The sequence below is a fragment of the Sinohyriopsis cumingii genome, chromosome 2, assembly GCF_028554795.1.
Source record: "Sinohyriopsis cumingii isolate HCF-2022 chromosome 2, ASM2855479v2, whole genome shotgun sequence".
Lineage (NCBI taxonomy): Eukaryota > Metazoa > Mollusca > Bivalvia > Unionida > Unionidae > Sinohyriopsis > Sinohyriopsis cumingii.
Window position 1 is genome coordinate 138660854 of NC_142962.1, and position 17514 is coordinate 138678367.

Sequence of the window (17514 nt, forward strand, 5' to 3'; positions counted from 1 at the left end):
GAGCCAGATCTAGTGAAGCAAGCTAGTGAACTATTTAGCATACAAGATATTCAGAGCTGTCATTACATTAATGGTAGGATGCCAGTCATCACAACTGTACTCTTTTTTTGATTTGATTGAAGTAAAATAATATCAGTTATGAAATCAGTGCTGAGGCAACATACAATATAATGAGACCTAGTGGAAAATGGTCATTGTTCTCTGATTAAATAACTGTCAAAGCAGGATGAGCTTTAATACTTTGTTTTACATTCATTAACGGCTTTGGCAAACAGCAAGGTAGGCAATCAATACACATACTAGGTGATGATATTTATTATATGCAGCATTTTTGTTGCACAAAATAAACATGTTTAGTCTTTGCATTAGACAGGTGTCCACTATGGAAGGATTTTCATTTATGGATCCCATTAAAGGGTCTTTTATTTATTGAGCTGTTTGATAAAGCAGTATTAACTTAAACTCATGCTTGCACAAATACCATGAAAGTTGATCACTTATTGGACTGTGTTAATTTTAGAATATTTCATTCACGCATGCACTTTTTTTCTGGTAAAAGATTGTGCAAATACACACACACACACACACACACACACACACATATATATATATAATACTTTCATGTTTTTCTGCCATTCTTAACGCTAATTTGAATCAAGATTTTGTGTGAAATGTTTTTATAAATATGGAGCATCCAGATATCAAGCGAATTAATATTCTGTTACATTCTATACATCTTTTGCAATTTTCTTTTATGTTTCAGACTTGAACACTTTGCAATCAAATTTGGACAATCGGGAATATGTAAGATTGGCAGACTTTGTGAAAGATGTTACCAAAATATTTGACAACTGTCGATTGTACAATCCTCCCGACACATCATTTTATCAGTGTGCTGAAGTCCTGGAAACATACTTCGTGCAGAGATTAAAAGCCTTGAAGGACAAACTAACTCAATGATGTCATGAAAGCTCATTTGTAACTAGCATCTCATTATTTCTCAAAGGTTTCTGAAATACAGGGCATATGCAATCATGATTTACAGTGGATAGAATGCCATAGAATTATTTTTTTTATCATCGTTTGCAAATTGTGAGATAAAGATATTACTTTTTTGCCTGTAGCAGCTGAAATATTTTGTGGATATATATTTTTTCTGCAGGCAGTGGGTGAGATATGCTGTAGATATTACTTTTCCACCAACGTTGGGTGAGATATATTGTAGATAACACTTCTGCATTAGTGGCAGGTGAGATACACATTAGATATCAGTTGTTTGCTAGTGGTGGCACCACAGTTAAGATTCAGTGTTCAAGTTTTTAAATTTCAGATGCAAGGATGGAGGGAGTGGGAATAGTAGAGAGTATTAGTGAGACAATTTACTAGAATTCATTTTCTCTTGTTTGAAGAAAAATGTAGGAAAATATGTGTACATATTTTACAATGTCTTTTCATTAGCAACAGAAATCATTTTGCCTTCATCATTTACATCTGTTTGTCAATGCTTTAATTTGTTGTGAGATTTCAGGTTGATATCAGCAAATGGATTTAACATAAATTGAATTGTTTGATTCTTGTGGTTTCTGTTCAGTTTGTGAAATTCTACAGGTAGAGACCCTTTCTGGATTGGCACTTTGCCTTTCAGTTTCCTTTTAGAAACTTTCTATTGGACTCAATGGACTGAAACCAAATTCAATATAAAGCTTTATATTGACAACACATAGGTCAAGTTTGATTTTTATTTTAAGGGCATATTTGTGGAGTTATAGCCCCTGTTTGACTTGGATCTTTGCCCTATAATTGCATCATGTTGCATCATATTGGTGTGAGTATCTGTGATGTGTGGACAAATTTCTAGGTTTATTGCTTCCAGCATGTATAAATTTACATAATTTAGTAAATGTAATGAAGTTTCCATTACTGTCCCTTTTATAATCATGAAAATTTTGTTAAAAAGTTCTGAAAGTGGCAAGTTTTGTAGTGGGCCAGCTTCTTTTAAATGTTTCTGTTCCAGTTTTGTCAGTAAGTTTTTTAACTGGCCAAGGCTATAAGGCCATACATCATATCAGATAAGTTATTTTCCATGACCCAGAAAAGATATGAATGAGGAGTTGGTTTTTAATTTATTACATGATCTCCCCTCCCCCTCCATCCATTTGTAAGCTTTCTGAACGGTTTTGGTTTAATAGAATTATTGGAAATCATAGCCAATTATGATTAATAAAAGTTTGGATTTGTACATTTGAGAATATATACATGTGAAACTAGGATCTGGTCTGGGTGTGCGATTTAGAAACAGATTGAACATCTAAATCTAATTCTACATCAACCGTGTAAATGAAATGGGTGCGTAACAAAACTAATAGTATCGGATCATTGGACTTAATAGATATCTGCGAAATCATGCATTTAGAATCTCATGCATTACCTTTTAAGTAAAAGTTGGTTGTATTTAATTTGTAAGGAACTTACGATTTGTTTTTTGTTTTTGTTTTTTTCAAATAAGTTAATGCTGACTTGTAAAATAAACTAAATTATGTCTTAAAACATCAATAAAATTAGTAAACTTGTTTAGTGATAAATTACATGAGGATCCAGTTATTTTATGAATACATAAATAAATGTATATATAACATTTCTGTACATACCATATATACTTGCTAATAAGATAACACCAACTGCAAACATCACAGACCCAGATCTGCCATCGCATAATGTACCAGTAGATCTGGGTCCATGCAGTTTGTTTAGGAGTAATCATTAGAACAAACAGCATAGATTCTGATCCTTGGATGCATTATACTATGGCAGACCAGGATCTTTCTTTGCAGTTTGATTTAATTTATAAGTGAGTACATTGGTATATTGAGCATATATTTGTGTACATAATTTTTTTTTATATAAAAAAGTGATCTTTAGGTGGTATTATTTGCCTGTTCAATATATTTAAACAAATACAAATAATCTTTTCACCAATGTGTTGCAATCAAGTCACCAATCAGCTCATTTCATATCAAGACATCATGTAAATACCTGCTTTCATATATTTAATATTTACAGTTTTTACTCTGTCTAGAATGCCTTGTAGAAAAGTTATTGTGTGCAAGGGAATAAAACACTGTGGCATTATTATACTTTACTTTGAAATGGGCAGCATGTGATTCAAGTTTTCCATTGTGTCTTGTGTTTTATATTTAGTGAAGGCTTAAAAATACCACCTTGTAATTCACAAGCAGAAGGCATAGACTTTGACCTGCAGTTTCTTAATGCAGATTGGACCTACCCTGTTTGTTCTGTATTCAATTTCTTGCAAACAACTTTGACTTGAATCTGCTGGCAAATTATGTGCTGGCAGATGTGGCCCCTCCATCATAAAACCTACTCTAAATCTTGCTAGAAAATATTACGATCATTTACAATGCTGCATTTGTAGATGTATATTTTCATGTTGTGTGTAATGGACAAACTCCCTTGAAATAAACAGTAAAAAAAGAAGAAGTGCATTATTGCTGTCTCTGCTTTTTACCGAATCTTTTTATTTTGTTTATGGTTTTTTTTCAAACAATTTGTATTTATGTTGGCACTTTTATACCATATAGGAATCTTTCACTTACATAGCATATAGTGGATTGGGTATATCAGTATTTAGGAAACTGGCAACAGATAATAAGAACATAATTCTTTATAGACTTTTCATGCAAATAACTTGTGCACTGAGTCTTGTTTAGCTTAAAATAAGATCCAATCAAGTCAACCATGATTCTTAGTTTTGTTACCCAACCCATGAATTTTAATCAGAACTATTAAAGGGTTCTGATTGGGCATTACTATTGCAATTGTGAGGTTACCAGACATTCTAGCAATGAGATGAATGAATTTGATCAGATAATTTGTATTTGCTAGCATATCACTTTTTTATAGCGGATTCTTTTAATTCCTATATATTGTGTTCTTATCAGAGCTCTGTCGTCAATAGAACATAACTGTGCATGGGTAAAAATAAGCCAGTTAAGGGAACTTTCATCATTTGTTCACTAGTTGATGCTGACATTCCGACATTTCTGGGTCAGTGCATAGACCCTAATTTGCAAAGAAGCCTCTTAGTGTGTTATGTTAATAGTCAAAGTAGGTACAATAAGATTGGCAGTGTAAGCACATTTCATGTAACATTACAGTCAATGAAATGTGCTAAGAGGGATTAATTCTAACAGAAGACATCCTAGTACAGAATTTTCTAACCCACAAATCCACCATAACAGAAATGAAGATGGAGTAGTGATGTATTTCAAAAACTGGGATTCCCTTTATCAAAAAAACAGTTTATTAATACCAGACCTTGAGGCCTTTTGGGCTCAGATAAAAATTCAAGAAGATTTTTAATTGGAATTACTTATATACACCCAAGATATGATGATGGACAAAGTCTCAAGGAAAACATTATTTTCAAAATGACAATCATCTTAGGAGACTTCATTTGAGATCTCAGTGTCTCCAGCAGATGTAGAAATATTACAGATATCATGAATACATTTAATTTACATGATTTGATTAGTCATTCCACAAGAATTTCTAACTATACTTTCACAATAGTTTATTTAATACTACGAATAACACTAAATTGTTATGAAAAAGAGGTCTTGGACCCTTTTTTTGTAGCCATCATAACCCCATTTATTGTTTCACAGACTTTATGAATGCTCAGCAGCAATGCTTTAAGCAAAAAAAGTATAGGATTATCAAGCACCTAATTGGGAATTTACAGAAACTTGAAGTTGTTATATTGAGCTTATTGGAAGTTTTCAGATCTTTCGATAGATGAACACAGGTGTAAGATTAATACCAATATCTTTGAGGCAGCCTTTCTGCTATTCCCAATAAAATAATAATTCATTCAAGAGAACAACCCTAGATGCACAATGATAATAAAAAATTAATTTGGCAATGGATAGGATTGATTGATTGGCTAAAAAAGCCAAATTTTTCTCTGCACTGGGCCAAATTCTGAAATACTTGAATCAAGTTATTTGCATCACAAGAAATACCAAACTGAAAGATATTTCAAATTAGTAGATAAACACAATAAAACTTGTTTAATAAATATTTTTCAGAATAATCAAGGATAGATGATGCTTCCACTACCCAGCCTTTTATACCTCTGCCCAGCCTTCTATATCTCTTCCTTACAAAGGCCATAATAATATTCACATCAGCATAAATGATGTAGATATTCTTTCAAAGTTGAATATAAGTAAGACAGGGACCCTTGATAAGATCCACCCTAGGCTCCTTAAAGAAGGCTTTGCATATTGTCATGATATTGATCCAAACTCTTCAATAATTTGTTCCAATCTTTGTATTTTCAAATAGCATGGAAGGAGATTATTGTTACTCCTGTTCATAAAAAGGGGACAAATCTTGTTTCAAATTACAGACCTAGTTCCTTACTAAGCTTTGTGGACATTTGAAAAATACATCATGAAACACATGCACTATCTTACAGCTAAAAAAAACAACCAATTATCTTCAGTCTGGTTTTACGCCCCAAGATTCAACTCACTCACAACTGTGATATACACAATACTTTTCACAAGCGGTTGAATAAGGCGAGAAATTATAGTAGTGTTTTGTGATATTAAGGCCTTCATCAAATTCTGATACAATTTCATAAGTAATATTTGAACTGGTGATTGACTTCTGAAATGGTTTATAAATGATCAATTAAACGGGATAGAAAAAGTTGTCTTAGAAAGGCTGTACTTCAGACCAACATGTCATGGCATGGTGTGCCCCAGGGATCTGTACTTGGACCTGTGTTATTTTTAATTTACACTAATGATCCTATTACTGATATTCAGTCCATTGTAAGCCTGTTTGCTGATGATACATTGTAAGCCTGTTTTCTGATAATACATCATTGTCAATTATTGTTAAGGATGCAACCCTGGTTGCTGGTGCTTTGAAAATATTTTTTTTAAAATCCCACAACTACTAATATACTACAAAGTATGAAATTCAATCTTAATAGAAAATCAGAACTTATTTATGTCGCTTTTACAAGATCTCTTTTGGAGTATGGGATATTATGTTGGATACTTGCATCCAGTATGAAAAGGATGAAATATAAAAAAATAAAAGCGGAAGCAGGTTTAACCATTTGTGGGGCAGCATAGTTTAAAAAATCAAATGGGAAACACTTTTCAAAAGGCACTACAAACACAGAATGATAACTTTTTTTAGATGTATCACGGCTCCAGGATACATGCTGGCTTTTGTCCATCAGGTGTCCAGCAGGTAAGTAATAAGACAACTTTGTGATTTAACAGACCTCTAAATAAACTTCAGAACACATCTCTCCCAGAGATTATTTTGACCAAGGTCTGTTGTGGAATGGAATCTTATGTTTGGAAATTTGAAACAACCTTTTTTAATCTTCTTTTAAATCACACTCAGATATGAAACTGGAAAATGTTCCAATCTGTTACTATCAAGGAGAAAGACTGAATGTACACAAGACTGATTTGGTCGTACTTTTTTAAACAATGGTCTTTTCAAAACCCATTTTTTATTCTGTTCATGCAATGAACCAGACACTGGAAAGCATTTCTTTTTAGACTGAAGAAAATATGTTGCCCTACGAAACCAAGCCATATGAATTTTACCCTGTATAACATATTTTCATTATTAATGGGCAACCCCTTGCAATCACTTGAAATCAGTGAGATCTTCAAGGTGGTTCGAAGTGTATATATATATATCTTAGAGATTTGCTTGATCACTACTGTCCAAGCTGTTATTTCTCCAGTAGGAAGTTAAAAGGTCCTTCATCTAATTCACATGTACATTAGCATGAAGGCCAACATCTTTTTTTTTTCTTTCTTATTTATTTTCCAAGTATACATCTGCATGTTTTTGATGTAAATGCTTACAAGTTACTGTCCGACATTAGTATAATGATTTGTGTATAAGTTTCGTTTAATACCTCATGTTTCAGTGTTTGCAACATTGTCATTTCTCAAATCAGTCACATTATATAGTTATGGCGATGTCATCTGCAAATAAATATGGTTTAAATTTTTAAATTGTCAAATCGAGTATGGAGTAGCAATTGTTACATGCTATTCAAAATGAAGAGTAAAACGGCGGGACCTGGTAACTGGTTTTGTTTGATAAAGTCTTAGTTCGTCTACGCTAGCCAAGGGTCATCAATACATCTAATACCACATTGACCCCTGGCATATGTGGCTGTCCAAAATTGATTTGTATAAGTACCAACTGGAGGATAAAGAACTTATGCCCATATGCAAAGTCAATTGACCAATCAGAGATCATTACTTGACCTGTTTTTTTCAGTATGCTAATTGTTCCATGTTATCCACATGCTCCGACTCGAAAGAAGAACCTGTATGCAAAGTTTTAATTGGAGAAATTTACAAACATGTAATGCATTGTCTATAGGGGCTTCGATTATTCCCGATTATCTTCCTATGTAAATTTAGCAAGTAGGGGTAAAACGATGCATCAGTACTTTTGCCATATGGATACAAGACAATATTTATCCTATACAAGTTACTTATTAAGCAGTCATGAATAATTATAAGCTGTTTGCTCTTTTATTGTTTAAATTGAGAATCTGCCTTAGACAAATGTCACAGGCATTTGTTTTTGTCAGTAAAAGAGAAAAACCTATTGATAACACCTTGCCTTCTACAAATTAACACAAGGTGACATGGTTTGTAATGTACCCACCCTAATCACTGATTTCATGCTAATTATCTTATCCCAACTGCATGTTCAGCATAAAGGAGACATTTAAAATGTGTTCCCCAGGTTTTATGAAGTACTTTACTTCATTATTTAATAACTAATTTTACAGAAAGTTGTTCTGTTGATTCATATATTGTCTACTTGGGCCAGTTTTGATGGCTACACTTCCAGTGTATCACATAGTAAAATGTTACATTGAATTCTGATTGGTGACTAATGTTTCTTCCAGTCTGGGGTAAACAATAATGACCAATCAGACTTAATGAAGCTTATTCTCAGTATGACAGAAAGAAAGTATTGGCAAACAACAGACAAACTTTGCACAAAAGTGGTTATTAAATAATCTGTAAAGTGTAAATCATACATGGGGCACTAATTTGGAATGTCTCTTTCTATTCTTTTTCTATGCTGAGATGTTTAATCAGTGGATGAACGTACTGATGGAATAAGTAAAATTTGCACAGAATTAGTGTGTGTGTGGGGGGGGGAGATTTCAAACCATGCAAGTTTGTCACCTTGCATAAAGTTTAAAATTTTTGGAAGGGGAGTGGGTGTTGTCAATAGTTTTTCTTATTCACCAACAAAAAAAGTGCTTGTGGCCACAGCATTTGTTTTGCACCTGCAGGACATTGTGTTAAATTTAGTTGTTATTCATATTCACTCCCACTCCTGGACTTGTTCTTGATAAAAATGTCCTTCCTAATAAGCTATTTTAAAAGCATTCATGCAGTGCAAAACAAAGGGCACGGTGGCCAAGATGAGTTGTGCATCTGTTCAACAGCCTGAAATAACCTAAAAGGTTTAATTAAAATCACTAAAAACTAACAGGTAGTCTGTTTGAAAGTATATTATCTTGTCTTGGATGAAAATAGCATATAAACAGATGCTAAGTAAATGCTATATGTGATCTGCATATTGGAAATACAACCAGTATGTCAACACACAAAAGGGCACCAACTACAACTAACAGACCCTCTAAAGATGAAAAGATCATCAAGTTGATATGTACATCAGTAAATTTTATCAATAAATGTCATAAGTATATCGTTTCACACCTAGTATCAAGCAGTCTGATTAAATCAGTTTCTTTCAGCTGCATCCAATCAGATAATCGAGAAACAGTTTTTGCTACATGTACCATCGTCAAATGCCCAAAATGTTAATTGCTGCATAAATGTTTACATCGTTTTGGAGTTTTCAACAGGTTGTGACCTATAATTGCTGCACAAGTTCTCACTAATAAGGAAATTCCGATATATGGAGTGAAACTTTGTGCTCATTGGAAATTTGTAGTTATATGCTACATTTAGTATGATTTTTTATATTTATGTACAAATTTTTAGAGTCCAAAATATTATATGCAACAACTTTTGCAAAACGTTAGTGAATTAGGAAAACAGTTATTGATTTAAGGATGAGATCAGGTCAGTATTCAAAATTTCACTTGCAAAATTTACCACTAGGTACAAAAGAAGATTAAAATTTTGCCATTTTAATAAGTCTTCTGTATAAAATTTGTTGGTATCTTTGTGTTTTATACAAACTAAGCTTTGAATTTTCAGCAATTGATGTTAATAATGCAATAAAGCATTGCTAACTTAGCATTGTATAGCTGAATAGAATTGGCCTGGGCAGTAACAACGTACACAATATGCATAATTATTTTTGTCCAATGTAAAGAGGACTTGCTTTATTTTTTAAAATGCTCTGTCATATCACTGCTTACAAAAATAATTGAGCATTTCACAAAATCTTAAACAGTGAAAATTGTCATCTTTTAGAATGTTATAATTTTTTCATCATTTTATCGTATTTTCTGAACATCAGGGTATTTTCTTGCCTTGGTTTCCTCATGTTACTGACGTGTAAATTAATTCAGAGATTACAGAAATCATTATTCTGCTTGACCTCGTATGTGTATTCCCTGATAGTTGGGTTATTTATTTTTGCAATATTTGCAATCATTCAGACTTCCCTACAAATAAAACATTCATAAAAAGCATTTTTTTTTTAAAGTTAAAGATAATAAATAAAAATGTGTGGTAGACAGCAGTGCAGAATTTAAACAAGTTAGTGCAGATTATCAAAGGAGATTTACACACACACACACACAAAAACCTATCAAAAAAGGCCACCCATGGAAAGGTGACTTTTGTGCACAAGTTAACTTTTCAAGCTTTGTTTTTAAATACCATGCACTGAATACCAGTATTGTCATCAAAGGTTTATTTACATGCATAGAACAGTCATTGTTTATACTCTCCAGTGACCTCTTAAAGCAGGGGAAAATTATTTCATTAGGAAACACCTGGTCACTGACCACAAAAAAAATACATATCTTTTATGTAGGATTTTTTTGGGGGGGGGTAGAATGACTGTTGTGACAAGTTGACTACTATCCAAAGATTATGAAAGGGAAAGTTCTGACCAAAGAGATATGACTGATATTTTTGGAATATCATTAACTTTTTTTCAATAATAAATTGATCCAAGTAATTATATTTTATCTAATGAATGAAAATAGGATAGTGGATCTAAATGAGTGTATAGTTTGTAATGTAACAACTGATCATATGCTTTCAATGTGATTTAGCCACCTGGCTCCATTCATTTATTAATATTTTCCACTTGTAATCATTAAAGCTTACTTAAACAATTGGCAGCATCTCCTAATGTCTGTGTATCAGGCATTTATAAGCATTGTTAAATTATCCTTGTATGAACAGTGGCCAATAGGCGTGTTTTGTAAAGGTAACACCATCAGTAAATTTGTATGCTTAATTGCACTCGTGGTTGGCAGTTTGAAATTAGAACTATTTTAAGTTGGCATTGCAAAGGGGAAGGATTTTCAAGATTACTTTTTTCAAAGAGAGTATCTTTTCACTTTTCAACTGGACTTGTAAACTTTTTAATAGTAGAGTAAGTCAGTTTTTAATGTTAGAAATTTTGCTGCCCCTTATTAATGGATATTGTAATTATTGATGTTCCTTGATGTGCCATATCTTTTCAAATAGTCATGAAGACATATTTTCTTAAGTAAAAATCAGACTCAGACCTATACAAAAGTGGTTCGACCCTTTAGCATAATGAAAGGAGGGTTTGTGCATTAAGTATAAGAGTCCATTCTTATATCAACAAAAAATTCTTGATACCTGGCTGGCAATTGGCCAAAAAAAAGAGACTATTTATGTATCATTGTCAGTCCATTTGCATGCTTGTTAGTAATGTTGTCTATGACAACTTTATTTTGTTTTGTATGGTACATGTAATTTATTTTTACTATTTCATGTTTATTTCATCGCAGTTTTAAATAACGCCCATACATATGCAACTTTCATTGTACATTGAGTTTTATTTATCCATTGTGTTTTTTGTATTGAATTTATCAACATAATCACCAAGCCCCAGTTTCCAACAATAGCCTCAGAGATTTTGCTCAAATTGAGCTTTTACATTATCTTGCCTTGAGGTAGAGAAAGAGGAAAGGATACAAATAAAATTATCTGAAAATTTAGTATATGGAAACCCTTTTTAATCTTGAAAAACAAATCCAGGCATTCTTTAAATTTACTAAGAGATGAGCATGATATCTTTAAAGAAATTAAGGATGCTGTAAAAAAAATATCCCTTATGCCAGCTGAATGTTTTGTGAATATAAAAATTGCTATTACTAACCAAGCAATAAGAAAAATATTAAAATATCACAATACAATCAAAGGAAAAAATAAATGAGATGTTTAGTGAAACTGGGGCAAGACATGGAAATTATAATCATGTTTTTTTGTGTCTCAACATTAAAAGCTTAGAACTCATTGTATAAGTGCGAACTTTTCATTATTTATGTCTCAAAAGCACAATATGAAGAAGCAATTTTGAAATGTTTATTAAAATCGGGGCCAGACCTGGACTCATCATGGTTTTTGGTCTAAATGTTTAGATCATAGAACTTATGAAAGTGCTGACTTCTCATTATTTATGTCACAAAACATTTGTACAGAATAAATAGTCCTCATTTACCAGTAGAATAAATTCTTAGCTGGCACATAAATCTTGATTTCTTTATTTAATTTATAGGAGTTTATACTAGAAGTATGGCATAATGAAGGATTAAAACTACTGTATAAAGGGCTAGTAGTGTTAGCCTTGCCCTTTCATTGCTTTGCGCGTGTCAAGTTTCGGTCTCCTACTGTAGTATGCAGTGGGGCATCTATGTTCCAAGAAAATGCACCTGGACTTGCACATTGAAGTAAAATCCATTTAAGTGTAAGATACAGAAACATTCCTCTGTGGTCTTCTTATTTTGCCATGATTATATATTCCTTGTGTGGGATGTTTTTTAATAAAATTTCTTTTAACAAGATTATTAATCAACCTAGGCAAACACTGACAACTGTATGGTTGTGAGAGCAAATTCATACATGTTGTGAAACTCTAGTGGAAAGATAAGCATGGAGTGCTTTGCCACATTGTCTGTTAGGCTTAACAAAAAAGGAATGTAATTTCCCGGTTTCATGCTAAAAACAAAGAGTCTGATGCTCTGTCTGAAAAAGTTTCCAGGAATTCAGAATAAGACCAAGTCTTTTTAACCGCAGAATGTTGAAATGATTTCTGATATTCGTGAGCGATAATATTTTCAGATTAGCCACTATTGCACAACTTTAATTTAGGACAAAGTAGATATCATGAGAAGACATTTGGTGAAAACCCCATGCCAATCTGACCATCCCTTCAGGAGAATTAGTGATAGAACTTTCAATATGTTCATTGTGTCAGCCATATTCGATGTTTGTGGGGCACCATTTTCTTTTAGTACCAAGTAGATATCACAAGTCTTTTAGTGAAAAACTTATCTTTATATTAGCATCAATTGTAGAGGAGTAATAACATTTTCAAGAGGGCTACAATGATGGTTGTATTGGATGTCAGATCGGCATACAATTTTGATTCAGGACCAACTAGTCCACCAAAGAAGTCCTCTGGTGAAAACGCAATGTTGATATGGATTCCATTTAGGAGGAGTAATGTCAAGATTTTCAAGATGACTGCCATGGTGGCCATATTTGAAGTCAGATTGGCATAATTTTCTTTCAGGACGAACTTGACATCACAGTTAGTCTTTAGGTAAAAACAAAATGTCAGTATGACTTTCTACTTATAAGGAGTTCTACTTATAAGGAGTAGCAATAAGAAGATTTTCAAGATAACTGGATATCAGATCAGCACAATCTTCATTTAGGAGTTGATAAAAAAATCTTCTGATAAAACCCAGTGGATTAGTTGGCTGGAATAAGATTGTTAAAACTCATTTTTCCCTTCCATTTACCAAAAAGTGATCCATTGTTGCATGACCTACTAAACATAGTCCTATTACTTGAATCCAACTACAAACACCAAGGACACTAATCTGACATCACAAGATGTGCTGGCAGATCACAGTCTTTTTTTTTCTACTGATAACTCTTTAAGAAACTGCAGTTTGCACTTGGACTGGATTTGCAAGTGAGTATATGTGACAATTTAAATTCCTTTAAAAAACAGATTTTATCAGTACTACCCAACAACCTGGTGTTTTCCTATAGTTAGATATTCACTCACTATATAATTATTTATTGCTGTAAATTTAAACTGAGCATGTTAGCAAACAGTATGCAAATACACCTATTACTGAATCATGCTTTCTGGTCTAAGAGTTACTAGAAAATGATCGGGAGAAATAGTAAACACCTAAACAAGTGTGATTTCTGATACTGTTACTATGAACATAATTAAATGCAACCTGGTCACAGCCTTTTGAAATTCTGGAAATTATTGGTTTTTGTTTAAATATGGCCAGGGTATACATTGGAAAATTGGAGGGTCCATATATTCAGGTTAATAAGAGTAATTCAGTTTGGAAGTGGTTATGGGGGAAAACATTGGTTTACAGCAATTTTGGTAATAGACCAGCTTATGGCATGGCCTTTTGAGTTTTCATCCATCAACCCTCCATCAATTGGCACAAGTTTGTTATAGCTACTTCTCCAAACCTAATTGGAGATGGCATTGAAACATGACACACATTCACAGGATTACATATAGAACATGCAGTTATGAAGATCGTGGTAAAAATACAAATTTTGCACAAATTTGTTTAGGGCTGTTAAATTAAAACTTAATGGGACCCAGGGAAGGCACTTTTAAAGTGGGGTACTCACCCATAGATGCAGTTTACAATGTTTTTGAAATCAAAGTACCATGGCATATATTTTTTTAAAACTGCCTTCCCTGGGTACCATGTATGTTTTAATGGAACAGCCCTTAATCTCTGAATAATCAAAATATAAGGACTGGGGTCAAATTTTCTTGAATCAGAATCGTGCGATGCTTTATTTCTAAGAAATGTAGAAATTACCCATTTTGCTTCTGTATGGTGTAGCTGCTGTGGACTGCCATTGCAGTTGGTTCAAGTGATGATAGCTGAAGAATGCTGAATTTGGTTGAATTAAAAGTTATATTTCTTAAACAAAATGAATATATCTTATTAACTATTGGCTGAATATGATCAGATGTATTCATTTCCTTAAAGACATTTCACCCTTGGTTCAACAAACTTTTACATTCTTCAGCCACTATTGCACATCAAATAGCTAAAATGGCAGTCAACATAGTTTGAAAAAATAGAACTACTAGATTGTGCCTAGATTACTTTAATATGGAAAAAGGCATCCAAGCAAGTACAATTAAAAATAAAAAATTCTAAGCTGTCCAATGGTGTCAATATGGGCTTCCAGCAATGCAAGATATTCTTGAAAACTTTGTCTCCAGTTCCTCAATTTTGTGGAAAAAGCTGTAATACACTGATTGCTAATGCAGTTAAGATGTCACCCTCCACCCTAGTACAGCATACCTATCAGGGTCGACGTTTTTCACAATGTAGAACTACTATCGTATATTGTGCCATCAGATCTTGTTTTGTGCTGTTTTATTCCTTTTATGAATCTGAATGATTGACATAGTAAAGAAAGTTCATTACTGGTAGATGTTTAGAAAAAAGCAACTTTAAAATATAAGATAAAGAAAGGACATTAATTTTCATTCTTCCATTTTTGCAGTTTTGAAAAAGGGATACATTATAGCAAACACTCTTGTTCTGCATTCATGTTCAGTTACTGGACCGCCAGTATGGTCACTACAACGACCATCTTGTTTTTGCCACTCCAGAATTCACGAAAAGGCTTCTTATGATATGTAGCAGAACCCTCCCGTTTTTTGCGAAAGACTCCCTGAATTCAACCTCACATCCTGCACTCCCGCAATTTTTTTTTCTCCTGAAAAAAATTCGTTTTGTCAAAAAGATCTGGAAAAATTCTTTTCGTTTAACAAAAAATGTTTAGGAAATTCCCCAGTGTGCAAGACCGGAAGTGTGCAGAAGTTCTTTGAAAAGTGTGCAAACTTGAATCCATATGTTTGGTGATCTCTTCTACATTGTCTAAAAGAAAGGGAGATTCAGTTGAAGTTGGAAAGTCAAACAAATATAAAACTTCTTTCCAAGCTTCTTATTGTCTGGAATTTCCATGCTTGATTCGTGGTAGTGATAAACATAGTGTTTTGCAAGACATGCAATTCATGTTTCCCACTAGCGGGCACGATGATTGTCGTCTACATCTCCAGTCACAAAAGTAAGTTTTTAATCTTAGTGTTTATTTTCATGGCCTTAATTGTATGCTGCAAATTGTAATTTGAGTGCCAGCATTAAAATTATGATTATCTTTAGCAAAATTAGGATACACTGATAGATTGGTTAAATCAGGTACAGTTGAAAAAACGACAATTGAATCGATACATCTGCAAATAATACAAATACTAAGACTTCATTATTATTATTATTTAACTGTAAGGGGCTGTCCATTTAGTTTGTACGCATGGAGGGGGTTATCCAAATGCATACACTTGTATATGGGGGTGGTTCTACTGATAATGTACATATGCATAAATGGGGTGGGGTGGGGATGAAACCTCGATAATATTTTGTATAATACTTAACCTGTTCGACTGGGTTAGTCGGCATTTGAATTTTAGAGGACACTAGACAAACCTTTTAAAGTTATGCAGCTTTTTTCTTTGATGCAGCAAGAATTCAACGTCGGTGGACTATCTGTTTTATTAAACGTTAATATTATTAATCCTTGATCGTTTAACCCAAAAATATACTTTTACAATTTAGATTTATCAGCTCTTTCTTGAGAACATCTACTTGTCTAAGAAATATAGTAAGATCTGAAAGAGAAACAAATACTTAATTGTGCCTGAAGTTTTAATAAAAAGTAAGAAACATTAAATGCAATTCATTTTTGCAAATGAATGCAATTTATATTTTGTCGTCATTTGTTTCTGAGTCAGTATTTTAAATTTCATGTACTTTATTTCACAGACACTTGATATCTGCACAGAGAAAGAGAAATACCCAGGATGTGTCACATTTTTTCAAACTTGTGGATTCATCCCTTGGAGAAGCTGTGACCAATGCTGAAGCACTTTTTACTGGGTTTCACTGTTAAGTTTTGTTCAGTCTGTTATTTAAATATTGTTGTTTATTATCTAAAAATAAACCATTTTAGAATTGAAATAGTATATTTCTGTTTCAAAATCATTCACTTTTTTTCCAAAAACTCCCTTGAGGACTCTTGTTGGGTTGGCAGGTCTGCATGTAGGTGATCCTAAATGAAATTGGTGCACCACATACATCCAATATAGCTGCCACAATTAATGTATTGAAAATCTTGTCAATAACGTTCATGAATGAATGGTCATATCAACGTAGGCTTTCTACCAAGACTTCAAAAGGCTTTACCCTAAATGAAAATAGTGCCTTACATCCATTATGGCTGCCAAAGCTGTTGAAAATCTTATCATTCAAGAATATCACATGGTTTCAACACTACACAATTAAAAAAGAAGAAATGGTCTTATCATGAATTCATTGAAATTCGTTTTGGACAGTAGAGCATCAATCCCTTCAAGGGCCGTTGTTTCTAATAAAGGCCAAAAGTACAAAATACAAATTAAAAATAATGTATGCCTAGCATTTAATAGTTGAAATGTTATAAAATGGCCCATGTATGTGATAACAGGCATTTTAATACAGCAATACCAGGGTGTTTAGTGGTTTGTAGGTTTTGTTCTGAACTTTCCTCATAATGGATAATATCCATTCGATGTCTGCATTGGAACGTGGCAATGATAGTACAACTCTACCAAGTCCACCAAGACGTTTAAATTGTTTCCTGCATGTGCACAGGTTCAGACTGCTGACTGCATGCAAGAACTGCTCAAGATTGATACTGTCTGGGTCTAATGTTATTTTAATGTCAGTAAGATTCTCCAAATCAAGTGTAAACATAACACATTATACCATCACACTATTTGTAACTTTAAGCTTTTCTGAATATCATCTTTTCAAGAGATCAAGTCCTATACAGATAGGTACAAAACGAACTTCTATGATGCATGCAGAAAATCTATGGGCCACAGTCATCAGGAACATCTCCAATATTGAGTGCTGACAGCACCCCACTACTCAGCTGTCAAAGAATAGATCCTTCAAAGAAGGGCAAAACATTCCAACAACAACATCCTCATTCAACAGTCTATTATCACTGAGGAGGCAACTGATCACCTCAAGTGGAAAAAAATGTCACTTGCCGATCCCACAGCAATAAAACGGAGCAACTGATCAGCTTTCAGAAGGCAGAGTAACTGGGGCAGATGCTA

At 33.3% G+C, this 17514-nt stretch overlaps 1 protein-coding gene across 2 annotated transcripts in view; it reads left to right on the forward strand.

Annotated features, from left to right (window-relative positions):
• LOC149805923 (nucleosome-remodeling factor subunit BPTF-like) overlaps positions 1–11812 on the forward strand; it is a 90659-nt gene extending 78847 nt beyond the window's left edge. For both annotated transcript variants that reach the window (XM_089950703.1, XM_089950704.1), the window contains exon 24: positions 764–11812. In XM_089950703.1, the coding sequence (XP_089806829.1) occupies positions 764–960 (197 nt within the window). In that variant the 3' untranslated portion in view covers positions 961–11812. The remainder of the gene's footprint in view (positions 1–763) is intronic.
• The last annotated feature ends 5702 nt before the right edge of the window (positions 11813–17514 follow it).